The sequence below is a fragment of the Thalassophryne amazonica genome, chromosome 5, assembly GCF_902500255.1.
Source record: "Thalassophryne amazonica chromosome 5, fThaAma1.1, whole genome shotgun sequence".
Lineage (NCBI taxonomy): Eukaryota > Metazoa > Chordata > Actinopteri > Batrachoidiformes > Batrachoididae > Thalassophryne > Thalassophryne amazonica.
This window is the reverse complement of record NC_047107.1, coordinates 9,810,321-9,827,193: the sequence shown is the minus strand read 5'-3', so window position 1 is coordinate 9,827,193 and position 16,873 is coordinate 9,810,321. Positions and strand designations below refer to the sequence as shown.

The 16,873-nt window shown below is 43.8% G+C and overlaps 1 protein-coding gene across 2 annotated transcripts in view; it reads left to right on the top strand.

Annotated features, from left to right (window-relative positions):
• bicdl1 (BICD family like cargo adaptor 1) overlaps positions 1–16,873 on the top strand; it is a 137,683-nt gene that overhangs the window by 97,106 nt on the left and 23,704 nt on the right. For both annotated transcript variants that reach the window (XM_034169716.1, XM_034169715.1), the window contains 5 exons: positions 10,701–10,847; positions 13,861–14,040; positions 14,118–14,336; positions 14,446–14,589; positions 14,674–14,804. In XM_034169716.1, coding sequence (XP_034025607.1) covers positions 10,701–10,847; positions 13,861–14,040; positions 14,118–14,336; positions 14,446–14,589; positions 14,674–14,804 — 821 coding nt within the window. The remainder of the gene's footprint in view (positions 1–10,700; positions 10,848–13,860; positions 14,041–14,117; positions 14,337–14,445; positions 14,590–14,673; positions 14,805–16,873) is intronic.

Sequence of the window (16,873 nt, the reverse complement as noted above, 5' to 3'; positions counted from 1 at the left end):
CTCAATGGGAGCCCCCAGGCGATGCACCAGACCTGCCCGGATGGGTCCGATAGAAGTCACAGATGTGGGAGGGTTCCAAAATAAAGCTCAGGAGTGCTCCTCGGGGCTCCAATATCCGGCACACAGTCCAAGCCAGCTGGCCATCCACAAGCTGAGTGGGAGGAGGGGGATCAGCCAGAGGACACAAGGTGCTGGTGTAAACTAACTTGAGAGACATGGAACACAGGATGTATTTGGAGAGTCCAGGGTGACCGGAGCCTGACAGCATCGAGATTGATGATTTCCTCCACCAGGAATGGTCCCAGGTACTGGGACGCCAGCTTCTTGGCTTCAGCCTAGAAAAGCACATCCTTGGCAGAAAGCCATACCTCTTGACGAGATTGGTAGCTGGGGGGCCTGCATGGCACACAATCCTGTCCCTCGTCCGGACTAGGGCAGAACGGGCGGTCCTCCACACCCGCCAACATTGCTGCAGGTGAGTTTGAGCAAAAGGCACAGTTAGGTCAGATTCTTTGTCTGGAAATAAGGGAGGCTGTATCCTACTGAATATTCAAACAGAGATAGTCCTGTGGCAGAGCTCACCTGGGTGTTATGAGCATAATTAACCAAAGGTAGGTGGGCACTCCAGGAGGATGGGTGGTAGGATGTGACGCATTGAAGAGTGGCCTTGAGTTCTTGGTTGGCCTGTTCCGCCTGGCCGTTGGCCTGGGGATGAAATCCGGATGAGAGACTGACTCAGACCCCTAAGGCAGAACAGAAGTTCCTCCGTACTTGCAATGTAAACTGGGGTTCTCAGTCCGGGATCCATCTTGAGGTATGCCATGCAGCTGGAACATGTGGTGGACTAGCACATCAGCGATCTCCAGGGCTGATGGTAACTTGGGCAGGGCCACGAAGTGTGCTGCCTTTGAAAAATGTCCCAGGATGGTCAGGATGATGGTGTTTCCATTTGAGGTAGGAAGGCCAGTGACAAAGTTCAGGCAGATGTACAACCATGGACAACCAGGAGTTGGAAGTGTAGAAGAAGGCCAGACGGTGGCTGGTGAGTTGCCTTACTCCTGGCGCAGATTGCACAGACGTTCACATACTTTTGCACATCTGCCTGGACAGAAGGCCACCAGAAGTATTGTTGAACAAGATGTAGAGTCCTGTGGATGCCTGAGTTACAAATGAAATTGGCAGTATGGATGAGCTGAAGGACACCAGAGCGAGCTGATGGAGGTACAAAGATCTGGCTGGGAGGTCCTCCTCCAGGGTCCGGGTGAGTCTTCTGGGCCTCCCGGATGACCCTCTCCTAAATGTTCGACCACCATCTGGTCTGCGAGAATATGATCTTGGGTTGAAGAGTAGTCCTAGGGAACAAACTGTCAAGACCAAGCATGTTTTTGGAACCAAGTCTGTAGATGAGTGAAAAGTTGAAACATCCAAAAAACAAAGACAACTTGGCCTGTCTGGAATTAAGTCTCTTAGCAGTTTGCATGTAAAAGAGATTCTTGTGATCTGTCTATACTATGAAAGGAACAGATGTACCTTCCAACAAATGTCTCCACTCCTCCAGTGCCTCCTTCATGGCCAGGAGTTCCCAATTACCCACATTGTAGTTGCGCACAGCAGGAGTCAGATGCAGAGAGAAAAACGCATACGGGTGCAGCTGTTTATCACTCTCAACTCACTGGGAGAGGATGGCCCCGATCCAGATGTCAGAGGCATTGACTTTCATGATGAACTAACAATCCGGATCAGATTGAATAAGGACCGGTGTGGTGGTGAACCTATGTTTTAATGATTGGAATGCCTGTTCAGCCTTGGAAGGCCAGAGGAAGGAGGTTTTGGAACGGCTGGGGAAGGTGCCACCATATTGTCTTCCAACATAGATAGAGCTCTACAGGGAAGGTAACATTAGGACTTTACAGCAGGCCACGGAGCTGGTGATTAGAGTCCCTGCAAGGCTTATGATGAATGTGGTTGTGGAATCCATTAGCTTAGCGGGGAAAATTAGTGCAGAAAATCCACTATGGTGATAGTGCAGTTTATGTAGCAGGGAGGGAAATTTGTCCAGTTGAGACTGTGGCCAGTCTCCACAGACATGTCCATAAAGATCAGAGGGATATGCTTTGCAAATTTAATGCCCATTACTACATTGGATGATGTTGAAATTGAGGATGGCCCACTGGCTGTTTCAGCAATATCAAAAAGTTTGTGTTTGCTACATACAAACTGCGTGGAATGTCTCAAACCTAAACCTACTTCCAGGCATCTTATATATGCTACTCTGGAGCCACCCCTAAATCCAAACAGTCCAACTAGCAACCCCACTGAGGTCCTTAGTCTGAGTCTTATTAACAATAGCTCACTGTCCTCAAAATCTCAATGTTGATTAATGATCTAATTATGGATCACCACTTAGATATGATTGGTTAATGTGAAACCTGGCTTAAACCTACTGCTGCCCTCCCCTTAAATGAGGCCTGCTCACCAGTGTACACATTTATTCAAGTCTATAAATCTAGGTTTAGTTTATTAACTGTTGGCGGGGGTATACATATGATTCATTTGAACATCTGATTCTCTGCTCTGCCCATGATGCCACGTATTGCCAAGGTCACAAGAATAAAAATCATCCGTATTACTTTCTCACTGCATATAGGCCCCCTGGCCCATAATTTGAATTCTTAGATGATTTTGGTGAGTTTATCTCTAACTTGTCAACTACTGCAGATAACATTCTGATTGTTGGTGACTTCAATATTCGTATAAATATGCTTTCTTTATGATTGCCTCTGCAAATCATTTATGGAAATTATGGATGTATTAGGATTCCAGCAATACATTCAGGATTCGACACACATTACTGGAAATACCCTGGATTTGGTTCTTGCACGAGGTATTGCTGTCACAAATATTGCCATCATGCCTCTTGCATCTGGTTTCTGATCACTCACTTATTAGGTTTACAGTTTGTTACGGCCCGGCTCAAAAGCCACAGAAAAAAGTGAGGCACACACAGAAGCAACAGACTTTTCAAACCCTTGGTAGGGCATTTATTTAAAAAAAATTAAAAGACGAACCCAGGACCAAGCGCATGCGGCCGCTCCCCATGCCGCGATCCGGAGGAGGAAAGAGGAGCACCGAAAAGACACGAATTCTCTCCTTTTATAGCCCCATGGCAGGAAGCAGAGTCAGTGTCTCCTGGTGGCCGAGACCTCAAAACACACAACAAACATGTTAAGACAACATAACAAACACATTAGGATGGCCACAAAAGGCCATCACTAAACACGGCATATTTCTGCCGTGTTTAGTGGAACAACCACCTTACTTTTCATTGCAGCAACACATCAACCGCTCACCTACAACTGAACTCAAAGCTAGACTGCCTGGTATCTTAGCATCACATTTGGAAAATGCCCAATCAGTAGACAGTGTTGTGGATCATTTAAACTCAGTGCTTAAAACTACACTCGACATGATTGTGTCACCTAGATCAAACCACGCCCCCCAAAACACAGTCACCTTGGTTTAATGATTACCTGCGTGACCTCAAGCATAAGGCTAGAGGTCTAGAATCAATCAATCAATCAATCAATTTTTTTTATATAGCGCCAAATCACAACAAACAGTTGCCCCAAGGCGCTTTATATTGTAAGGCAAGGCCATACAATAATTATGTAAAACCCCAACGGTCAAAACGATCCCCTGTGAGCAAGCACTTGGCTACAGTGGGAAGGAAAAACTCCCTTTTAACAGGAAGAAACCTCCAGCAGAACCAGGCTCAGGGAGGGGCAGTCTTCTGCTGGGACTGGTTAGGGCTGAGGGAGAGAACCAGGAAAAAGACATGCTGTGGAGGGGAGCAGAGATCGATCACTAATGATTAAATGCAGAGTGGTGCATACAGAGCAAAAAGAGAAAGAAACAGTGCATCATGGGAACCCCCCAGCAGTCTACGTCTATAGCAGCATAACTAAGGGATGGTTCAGGGTCACCTGATCCAGCCCTAACTATACGCTTTAGCAAAAAGGAAAGTTTTAAGCCTAATCTTAAAAGTAGAGAGGGTGTCTGTCTCCCTGATCTGAATTGGGAGCTGGTTCCACAGGAGAGGAGCCTGAAAGCTGAAGGCTCTGCCTCCCATTCTACTCTTACAAACCCTAGGAACTACAAGTAAGCCTGCAGTCTGAGAACGAAGCGCTGGGACCTGATTATTCAAAACCTTATAAGTAAGAAGAAGAATTTTAAATTCTATTCTAGAATTAACAGGAAGCCAATGAAGAGAGGCCAATATGGGTGAGATATGTTCTCTCCTTCTAGTCTCCGTTAGTACTCTAGCTGCAGCATTTTGAATTAACTGAAGGCTTTTCAGTGAACTTTTAGGACAACCTGATAATAATGAATTACAATAGTCCAGCCTAGAGGAAATAGATGCATGAATTAGTTTTTCAGCATCACTCTGAGACAAGACCTTTCTGATTTTAGAGATATTGCGTAAATGCAAAAAAGCAGTCCTACATATTTGTTTAATATGCGCTTTGAATGACATATCCTGATCAAAAATAACTCCAAGATTTCTCACAGTATTACTAGAGGTCAGGGTAATGCCATCCACAGTAAGGATCTGGTTAGACACCATGTTTCTAAGATTTGTGGGGCCAAGTACAATAACTTCAGTTTTATCTGAGTTTAAAAGCAGGAAATTAGAGGTCATCCATGTCTTTATGTCTGTAAGACAATCCTGCAGTTTAGCTAATTGGTGTGTGTCCTCTGGCTTCATGGATAGATAAAGCTGGGTATCATCTGCGTAACAATGAAAATTAAAGCAATACCGTCTAATAATACTGCCTAAGGGAAGCATGTATAAAGTGAATAAAATTGGTCCTAGCACAGAACCTTGTGGAACTCCATAATTAACTTTAGTCTGTGAAGAAGATTCCCCATTTACATGAACAAATTGTAATCTATTAGACAAATATGATTCAAACCACCGCAGCGCAGTGCCTTTAATACCTATGGCATGCTCTAATCTCTGTAATAAAATTTTATGGTCAACAGTATCAAAAGCAGCACTGAGGTCTAACAGAACAAGCACAGAGATGAGTCCACTGTCCGAGGCCGTAAGAAGATCATTTGTAACCTTCACTAATGCTGTTTCTGTACTATGGTGAATTCTAAAACCTGACTGAAACTCTTCAAATAGACCATTCCTCTGCAGATGATCAGTTAGCTGTTTTACAACTACCCTTTCAAGAATTTTGAGAGAAAAGGAAGGTTGGAGATTGGCCTATAATTAGCTAAGATAGCTGGGTCAAGTGATGGCTTTTTAAGTAATGGTTTAATTACTGCCACCTTAAAAGCCTGTGGTACATAGCCAACTAACAAAGATAGATTGATCATATTTAAGATCGAAGCATTAAATAATGGTAGGGCTTCCTTGAGCAGCCTGGTAGGAATGGGGTCTAATAAACATGTTGATGGTTTGGATGAAGTGACTAATGAAAATAACTCAGACAGAACAATCGGAGAGAAAGAGTCTAACCAAATACCAGCATCACTGAAAGCAGCCAAAGATAACGATACGTCTTTGGGATGGTTATGAGTAATTTTTTTCTCTAATAGTTAAAATTTTGTTAGCAAAGAAAGTCATGAAGTCATTACTAGTTAAAGTTAATAGAATACTCAGCTCAATAGAGCTCTGACTCTTTGTCAGCCTGGCTACAGTGCTGAAAAGAAACCTGGGGTTGTTCTTATTTTCTTCAATTAGTGATGAGTAGAAAGATGTCCTAGCTTTACGGAGGGCTTTTTTATAGAGCAACAGACTCTTTTTCCAGGCTAAGTGAAGATCTTCTAAATTAGTGAGACGCCATTTCCTCTCCAACTTACGGGTTATCTGCTTTAAGCTACGAGTTTGTGAGTTATACCACGGAGTCAGGCACTTCTGATTTAAAGCTCTCTTTTTTAGAGGAGCTACAGCATCCAAAGTTGTCTTCAATGAGGATGTAAAACTATTGACGAGATACTCTATCTCACTTACAGAGTTTAGGTAGCTACTCTGCACTGTGTTGGTATATGGCATTAGAGAACATAAAGAAGGAATCATATCCTTAAACCTAGTTACAGCGCTTTCTGAAAGACTTCTAGTGTAATGAAACTTATTCCCCACTGCTGGGTAGTCCATCAGAGTAAATGGAAATGTTATTAAGAAATGATCAGACAGAAGGGAGTTTTCAGGGAATACTGTTAAGTCTTCTATTTCCATACCATAAGTCAGAACAAGATCTAAGATATGATTAAAGTGGTGGGTGGACTCATTTACTTTTTGAGCAAAGCCAATAGAGTCTAATAATAGATTAAATGCAGTGTTGAGGCTGTCATTCTCAGCATCTGTGTGGATGTTAAAATCACCCACTATAATTATCTTATCTGAGCTAAGCACTAAGTCAGACAAAAGGTCTGAAAATTCACAGAGAAACTCACAGTAACGACCAGGTGGACGATAGATAATAACAAATAAAACTGTTTTTTGGGACTTCCAATTTGGATGGACAAGACTAAGAGTCAAGCTTTCAAATGAATTAAAGCTCTGTCTGGGTTTTTGATTAATTAATAAGCTGGAATGGAAGATTGTTGCTAATCCTCTGCCCCGGCCCGTGCTACGAGCATTCTGACAGTTAGTGTGACTCGGGGGTGTTGACTCATTTAAACTAACATATTCATCCTGCTGTAACCAGGTTTCTGTAAGGCAGAATAAATCAATATGTTGATCAATTATTATATCATTTACCAACAGGGACTTAGAAGAGAGAGACCTAATGTTTAATAGACCACATTTAACTGTTTTAGTCTGTGGTGCAGTTGAAGGTGCTATATTATTTTTTCTTTTTGAATTTTTATGCTTAAATAGATTTTTGCTGGTTATTGGTAGTCTGGGAGCAGGCACCGTCTCTACGGGGATGGGGTAATGAGGGGATGGCAGGGGGAGAGAAGCTGCAGAGAGGTGTGTAAGACTACAACTCTGCTTCCTGGTCCCAACCCTGGATAGTCACGGTTTGGAGGATTTAAGAAAATTGGCCAGATTTCTAGAAATGAGAGCTGCTCCATCCAAAGTGGGATGGATGCCGTCTCTCCTAACAAGACCAGGTTTTCCCCAGAAGCTTTGCCAATTATCTATGAAGCCCACCTCATTTTTTGGACACCACTCAGACAGCCAGCAATTCAAGGAGAACATGCGGCTAAACATGTCACTCCCGGTCTGATTGGGGAGGGGCCCAGAGAAAACTACAGAGTCCGACATTGTTTTTGCAAAGTTACACACCGATTTAATGTTAATTTTAGTGACCTCCGATTGGCGTAACTGGGTGTCATTACTGCCGACGTGAATTACAATCTTACCAAATTACGCTTAGCCTTAGCCAGCAGTTTCAAATTTCCTTCAGTGTCGCCTGCTCTGGCCCCCGGAAGACAATTGACTATGGTTGCTGGTGTCGCTAACTTCACATTTCGCATAACAGAGTCGCCAATAACCAGAGTTTGATCCTCGGCGGGTGTGTCGTCGAGTGGGGAAAAACGGTTAGAAATGTGAACGGGTTGGCGGTGTACACGGGGCTTCTGTTTAGGACTACGCTTCCTCCTCACAGTCACCCAGTCGGCCTGCTTTCCCGGCTGCTCGGGATCTGCCAGGGGGTAACTAACGGCGGCTAAGCTACCTTGGTCCGCACCGACTACAGGGGCCTGGCTAGCTGTAGAATTTTCCACGGTGCGGAGCCGAGTCTCCAATTCGCCCAGCCTGCTCTCCAAAGCTACGAATAAGCTACACTTATTACAAGTACCGTTACTGCTAAAGGAGGCCGAGGAATAACTAAACATTTCACAACCAGAGCAGAAAAGTGCGGGAGAGACAGGAGAAGCCACCATGCTAAATCGGCTACGTTCTAGTAGCTGCGCTAAGCTAGCGGATTCCTAAAAATACGCAAAGTGAATAATGTGTAAATAATTTAGAGGTGATTCAGCAGAAGGAGTGCTTTAGTTAAGGCACGTAAAGATTACACTGGGAAACAAATCGTAATCTAGATAACTAGATCAATCTAACTGCGCAGATTAAACAGCTAACAGATACAGAAAAACACCGCTGTGCTCCGGAACAGGAAGTGATACAATACCGCAGTGAGAGCCAACCACCAGTAGAGGCAATGGTGCTATCTTAGACTATAAGCATGCACTACTGGCTACAAAGCGGACCTACAGTAGTGTTCAGAATAATAGTAGTGCTATGTGACTAAAAACATTAATCCAGGTTTTGAGTATATTACTTATTGTTACATGGGAAACAAGGTACCAGTAGATTCAGTAGATTCTCACAAATCCAACAAGACCAAGCATTCATGATATGCACACTCTTAAGGCTATGAAATTGGGCTATTAGTAAAAAAAAAAAAAAAGTAGAAAATTGGGTGTTTACAATAATAGTAGTGTGGCATTCAGTCAGTGAGTTCGTCAGTTTTGTGGAACAAACAGGTGTGAATCAGGTGTCCCCTATTTAAGGATGAAGCCAGCACCTGTTGAACATGCTGAAAGCCTGAGGAAAATGGGACGTTCAAGACATTGTTCAGAAGAACAGCGTAGTTTGATTAAAAAGTTGATTGGAGAGGGGAAAACTTATACACAGGTGCAAAAAATTATAGGCTGTTCATCTACAATGATCTCCAATGCTTTAAAATGGAAAATAGAAGATGCCTGTGTGAAACTAATTTAATTGCAAAGTCCCTCTGTTAAATAAAAGACGTGCAGAAGAGGTTAGAATTTGCCAAAGAACACATCAACTGGCCTAAAGAGAAATGGAGGAATATTTTGTGGACTGATGAGAGTAAAATTGTTCTTTTTGGGTCCAAGGGCCGCGAGACAGTTTGTGGGACGACCCCCAAACTCTGAATTCAAGCCACAGTTCACAGTGAAGACAGTGAAGCATGGTGGTGCAAGCATCATGATATGGGCATGTTTCTCCTACTATGGTGTTGGGCCTATATATCGCATACCAGGTATCATGGGATCAGTTTGGATATGTCAAAATACTTGAAGAGGTCATGTTGCCTTATGCTGAAGAGGACATGCCCTTGAAATGAGTGTTTCATCAAGACAATGACCCCAAGCACACTAGTAAACGAGCAAAATCTTGGTTCCAAACCAACAAAATTAATGCCTCGCAGATGTGAAGAAATCATGAAAAACTGTGGTTATACAACTAAATACTAGTTTAGTGATTCACAGGATTGCTAAAAAAGCAGTTTGAACATAATAGTTTTGAGTTTGTAGCATCAACAGCAGATGCTACTGTTATTGTGAACACCCCCTTTTCTACTTTTTTTTTTTTACTAATAGCCCAATTTCATAGCCTTAAGAGTGTGCATATCATGAATGCGTGGTCTTGTTGGATTTGTGAGAATATACTCAATCTACTGGTACCTTGTAACAATAAGAATATACTCAAAACCTGGATTAATCTTTTTATAGCACGGCTTTCATTCTGAACACTACTGTATTACTCTGATTTGATCAACAAAAACGAGCATAACTCAAAGTTCTTGTTTGACGCAGTGGCAACACTTATTCATGGACAACCACCAGTAAGTCACTCTCCTTTTACTGCACAAGATTTCTTGGATTACTTTGAGAAGAAAATAGAAGACATTAGGTTAAACATATCCCAGCATGCCCTAACCTAGCCACTGCACCTTACTATTGAGGTGGGTACCATTACTGAGGTATTACCTAGATTTACAGAAGTTGATAATATGTCACTGGGTGTACTGACAAAAAGCACAACCTGCTTATTTAATCCCATACCAACTAACCCTAACCCTCACCAGCTCATTCTAAACGGAAACATTTTCATGAATGAACTGCATCAATAAGGGTATTAACCTGTTACCATTATTTTAAATTCCGGAACATAAAAAAATATAAAGTTTCTGGTTTTGTTTTCATTGCTAGTAAAATACCAAAAGTTTCTGTTTTTTGTTTTTGTTCCACAAACTGATTCAAAGCCTTGGCTATGACTGCTGGGATAGGCTCCAGCCTCCAACTCCTCAAGAGTACATCAATTTTTTTTGTTTGTGTGTTTGTTTGTTTGTTTTTACAGCACTGTGTGTGAGGATTGTGGGTAATATTGGGCTGTACTGATGTGAGCAGATGTCGCTGCAGAGGCTGTGCTATAATTGTGTAATAAGCTTCCGTTCTGTATTTAGCTGAATGCAGCAGCGTCTGGGTGCTCCCACTTACTGTGTCTCTCCTTAATCGGGACACATGCCGATTGTGGCAGACAAGCAGAACCTCTGGCTGCTGAAAGTCTCTCTGAGGTCCTCCTGGTCACGCTTCGGCTAAAAGCAGGAGACAGACGGATAACGTGATGTTTATTGACAAACACACAAACAGGAACACATGCTGGTACCTTCAGTGAAAGGCGGATACAGCAGCTGACGCACTTTGTAGAGATGCTAAAATATCAGGTAGACATTCCTAAAAATGAGGATGGCGACTCACACCTACGCCTGTACTCAGCAACAAACATTCCTCGGTGTAGTGGGAGTACTTTTTAATCTTGTGGGAGAGAAATAGCCTGCCTCAAACTCAGAAAACAACTCTTAATATTTTTGCTTTTAATCTGGTTCACATCGGTGCACTTCTTGGGGACTAACTGATGCCCTTTGACATCTTAGATTAAGATGCTGTCAGAGCGGAAGGTGGAGCTGGAGTGCCGTGTGCATGCCGTGCTGGAGGAGAACGAGCTGCTGCATAACACGATGGACGACCTCCGAGAGAGGACGCTGATTTTGGAGAAGAAGTGTCACGAGAAGGACATGCAGGTAAAAGATGTTGTCTCAGTACTCATGTCGAATTACAGGATTCAGGCCAAACTCAGTTGGCAAAGTAGAACGGTATTTTGGTGAAATTACTTGGACTGAGTTTGTCAGAAACTGAAACATAACCTTCTTAGCCTTGTTCAGCTTCCCACTACACGTCTGAGTTATGTGCATATCTGATTTGAATCTGGTCCCACCTTGCAAGTCTAAACAGCCAAAAGTTGCAAGAAATCATTTTTTTTTCCACATGTTGCAGTTGATTTAAATTACTTTTTTTACAAATCCGTTTTGGCATCAATGCTCCGATTGGATTCTGGGTGTGTTTTGTTATGTCTGTGACTTTTCTCCTTTACATGGTGAGAGCCGCCACTCACAGCCACTGCTGTAAGAATGCTGAACATTCAGGGTCACCTGTAAAGCGGGTGAACCACAGCCCCGGAATATTAAGGGGAGAGGTGCCGTTCATGACTGTCTTTCACCTCGATTTTTCATGGTCAAAAGGAAATTTAACAGGTCCTGGTCTGGTCATTTTCAACCCCGCTCCAGTAACGTCCCTCACTGCTCGCTCCAAAAAACATAAAACGTTTAACATGAGGTGTGTTTACCGGGAGGTGCAGTTGAGTGACAGCGTTAATCACCTGAATGAGACAGTGAAAAAACCACACACACACCACACACACAAAAGCCCAAACTATCCTGTAAAATGACATCCAAAGACCAGTCACAGAAAACAGAGTGGGGAATAAAAGTCATATCAAAATCAAATAATGTATAAAGGTGGTTTACCAAAGAGCATAAAATGTCAAGTTCATCAATTTACCAAAGAATGTAAAGTGTGTGTGTTTTTCTCGAGCAGTTACCCTACAGCACACGTCATATGTCAAACATTTTATAATATAAAAACTTAAATATAAATGTACAAATCCATATAAACTCACCATAACCTTTTTTTATAATCCGTACCCTGGGAGTCATGGAGCTCTATGTGGGATTAGTTGCAGCCTCTGAACATTGGATAGCAGTTATGTGAATGTTTACATGTGCATGACTTTCATTACTGTAGCAACCGATGTGGATAAAATGCCAGATAAGGACTGCCAGAGGAATACACAGTTCAGATCTGTGAAGGTCTTTATGAACATTGCAGCCAACCAGTTAGCACCTTGTTTTCAGTACAGGAGCTTTCTGGTTCAAGGCCACCTGGCCCATTTTCCATGTCATGTGGAGTCCTATTAGAATGGGCGTCCAGCATAGAACTTATGAGAAAATCAACGTGCAGATCCAACTGAAAAACCAAACAAATGTTATTTTACAGTCTCTATTGGCAAACCAGGAGCAGGGCAAAGCTCGATGCACAGGTCCATAATTCCAAAATTGTCCATGAGTCCAAAATTGGTGACAGTGACTGTGAGACAGGAGGCAGGATGATTGTCCAGCAGGCAGATCAGGTGTCCAAATCACAAAGAGCAATCCACAGGTGAAAGTGTCCAAAAATGGCAGGCAAACTCGTAGAAAACATGGAAAGATAACAGTGAGAAGAGGACTGAAAGACACAATGTTCTGACAGAGGACCAAGTGCAACACAAGAGTATATAACCACAGGTTGTCTCCACAGCCCAGAAGATCACCGGCTGTTCCCGGCCTTCACTGGAGGAATTGGATACCTGTCGCTGCCTTGGGAAGGCAAAAACATAGTCTGAGACCTGTCCCACCCTGGACATCATCTGTTTGAACTGTTGCCACCAGGCAGACGGTGCAGGACATTGAAAACAGAAACAAACAGACTGGTAAACAGTTTTTATGCAAGAGCCGTTTGTGCACTAAACACACTAAAAACATTTTCTATGGAACTTCCTGATGGTGTGAATGGACTGAAAAACTTTAATAATTTAGTATCATTTTAGTATTTATCTATTACGTGTTCACATGCACCTTGAGTTGAGATTGCAGTTTTATTTCATGGTGCTTGTATGAACAGTGACAATAAAGACATTCTGTTCTCTTCTATCCTAATAACTCAGACCTGTGCACAGTTAAAAAAACAGCAGTGAACACAGAAACAAAACCATCTCATCTCATCTTCAACCCCTTATCTGAGATTGGGTCGAGCGGGTCGTCCCCAAACCTCTTCTCTCTGACGTCCTCCTGGTCACGTATTGGCTAAAAACAGGAGACAGGCGTATAATGTGATGTGAAACAAAACCAGAATTAAGATAAACAGACACTAGAGGGAAGCAGAGGACAAGGACAGACGTGAACCATGACATGATCTAGACAGACAGTTCTGTCTGAATAGTCTGGTTTTAACTGTTTCTGTAACATTGCTGAATATTTGATGACTTTTGTATTTTCTGGCAATGAAAAGTTTTAGGTTTGAATCCTGATGTCAGGTAATTAAAATCGACTGAGTACTTTATTGTTTTATCTCTGTTTTGATTATGTTTCTTGTTGGAAATACTACCTGTCAGGATGCATTTGGGAGTATGTCTAGTGATCAGAGTTTGAGGATGTAGGAACTTGGAGTAATAATTAGAGTTCAACTTAAGATTGTCTTGTTGTTTTTGTTGTTTTGAAAGTGGCAGTAATACAGAGACTGAGTTCCCCTCATTTTGCCTGGATCAAGCAAAATGCATGTCATGTTCATCACTGGCATCAGCCATGAAGAAAAGCAAGCAGTATGTTATATCATGATGATTCTGTCTGGAGGAGGCAGCCCTCAAAAAATGAGTGAACGTGTGACACCCATGATGACTCTGGAGTAGTTATAGGCTTCTGTGGCTGTGACTGGAGAAACTGGTAGCAGTACACGATTTGCTTGCTGCTTCAGGATTTACAGCTTCGTGGTGCAGTGACACAGAAGGGGTTTAACACAAGAAAACAGATTAGATCCAGGCTAGAGCCTCCCATGTGCCTTCTGGCAATTTTAATATTTGAATGTGGGTACTGACACACAGTCCCTGATCCACCTGCAGATCTTTAGCTCTTTTCAGCCTAATTTTTGCGTCTCTGATCCCAGCTGCGACAGAGCCAGCTGGAGCTCCAGGAGGTTCAGGTATCTCACAGGCAGCTGACCACCCGGCTGGAGGAGCTGACGGAGGAGCACAGCCTCCAAACCTTCAGACCGCACCCGTCCAACCTGCTGTGTGAGATCGAGCAGAGCATGGAGCAGGAGGAGCAGGAGCAGGAGCGGGAGCAGGTAAAACAGTGTGAAGACAGAGCTGTCACACCTGTGACTTTGCTGTTCTCCTCAATCCACTCTCCTCCTCTGTGTAGATGCGTCTCCAGCTGTGGGAGGCCTACTGCGAAGTTCGCTCGCTCTGCTCACATCTCCGAGGAAATGACGTTACAGACTCCGCACTGTCCACCGACTCATCCATGGATGAATCCTCAGAGACATCTTCAGCCAAGGATGTGCCTATCGGGAGCCTCCACACCAGCCTGCTGGAGCTGAGGAGGCTGACACAGAATCTGCTGGATGGAAACGAGTCCACGGTACCAAGCGCAGAGACACTTTGAAAGCAGTTTTGGGCTACTTTGATTGTGACGGGTCACCGTGGCACCTCGGGTTTGTATAATAGTGTGTGCTGTTGCATGTTGAAAGGGTTCCCCACGCAGTGACGAGGAGGCTCTGGAGGAGCAGGTAAAGAAGCTGGGAGAGGAGCTGAAGGACATCAGGGAGCTCTATGTAGCCGAGCAGGACAAAACACAAAGCAAAGAAAAGGAGCTGCTGCAGCTGCACAATCAGGTACGTGTGGTGCTGGACGTCCACAAAACCCCGGTGGTGTAAGATGTCTCATATATCTGTGGCATTCTGCCATGTGTCCAATAGATGGCGCTGCTCACTGTAGAGATTTGTTCTCTCCGGGAGGAGAACGAGAGGATAAGAACAATGGTAGAAGTTAAAGAACCCAGCGAGCAGCTACAGAGTGCAATCAGAGACAGAGACGATGCCATCGCCAAGTACGACCACATCACACAATCCACATAATGATGACGTGTCAGAGCAGAGTCAAATTAATCCAATCAGCAGTCACAGATTCCAGAAAATGGTTTTGTTTTCTCTGGAAAGATGATACCACATTTGAGGTCAATGGGTGGAACCCTCGATCACCATGAGATTCACGTCAACCAAACAACACATAGTCTGACGACTTATACGCCAGAAAATATGGTATTCAATAAAGAGGAAGATGGTGAAGGTGGTGGATAAGGAGGAAGATGAGGTGGATAAGGAGGAAGATGAGGTGGATAAGGAGGAGGATGAGGTGGATAAGGAGGAGGATGAGGTGGATAAGGAGGAGGATGAGGTGGATAAGGAGGCGGATGAGGTGGATAAGGAGGAGTCAGTCATCATTTGATCATATAAAACCACACACACGCATATATATATATATATATACGAGGTCTATTAGAAAAGTATCCGACCTTTTTTTTGTTTTTTGTTTTTTAACCATATGGATTTGAATCACGTGTGATTGCGTCAGACAAGCTTGAACCCTCGTGTGCATGCATGAGTTTTTTCATGCCTGTCGGTTGCGTCATTCGCCTGTGAGCAGGCTTTGAGTGAGGTGTGGTCCACCCTCTCGGCGGATTTTTATTGCGAATAAATGTCTGAACGATTTGGAGCTTTGCTGCATCAATTTTTTTCCAGAAACTGTGAGAGACCTCCAGGAGAACACCGTTCGAAAAATTAATATGGCTTTCAGGGACGATTTTATGGGTATTAAACAGATTACGGAGTGTTACTGCCGCTTTAAGGACGGCCCACAACTGCTGAGAGCGCAGCGCGCTCCCAGCCCCCATCAACAGGCTGACAGCTCGCTGAAACAACCAGATCATCTCCAACGTGAAGGCTTTGTTGATCCGGGACATCGTCTGACTTTCACAAAAAGGCAGAAGATCAATCAATCAATCAACTTTTTTCTTGTATAGCGCCAAATCACAACAAACAGTTGCCCCAAGGCGCTCCACATTGCAAGGCAAGGCCATACAATAATTATGAAACACAGTCTACGTCTAAAGCAACATAACCAAGGGATGGTCCAGGGTCACCCGATCCAGCCCTAACTATAAGCCTTAGCGAAAAGGAAAGTTTTAAGCCTAATCTTAAAAGTAGAGAGGGTGTCTGTCTCCCTGATCTGAATTGGGAGCTGGTTCCACAGGAGAGGAGCCTGAAAGCTGAAGGCTTTGCCTCCCATTCTACTCTTACAAACCCTAGGAACTACAAGTAAGCCCGCAGTCTGAGAAGATGTGGACATCAGCACTTTTTCGGTACATTCCACTGTTGCAGGAGTTTTTTTAATGGAAAGAAAAGCGGAGGGACGCGCCACGGAGCCGTTCATTACGCGGCACAAAACCACCTCGGTGTTGGTCTCTCAGGACGGCTTTCAGGTGCATTTCAGACAGATTCCGGTTGCTTTCCAGTCATGTGAATATCCGATTGTGATTGTGCATGAGCTGGACATGCCCCAACATGTCCTGTAAGCTTCATCACAGCATTTCTTTGCGCCATGCAGCTCCGCCGCGATGCACGGTGGAGCCGCTTCTCTTTCCATGACAAAAACTCCTGTAACAGTGAAATGTGCCGTTCATTTTTAAACTGGACGCTGTCTTGATCCGGTATGTCATCTGATTAGCACAGGAATTGTGAAAAGACGTGGACATCAGCACTTTTTCGGCACACAGACGTGCGGAGGAGCTCCGCGCGTCGCGATGCAGCCGCTCGGCGCAAAGAAACGCCGTGATGAAGCTTACAGGACATGTTGGGGCATGTCCAGCTCATGCACAATCACAATCGGATATTCACACGACTGGAAAGCAACCGGAATCCGTCTGAAATCCACCTGAAAGCTGTCCTGAGAGACCAACACCGAGGTGGTTTTGTCCCGCGTAATGAACGGCTCTGTGGCGCGTCCCTCCACTTTCCATGAAAAAAACTCCTGTAACAGTGGAATGTACCGAAAAAGTGCTGATGTCCACATCAAGTCAGACGATGTCCCGGATCAACAAAGCCTTCACGTTGGAAATGA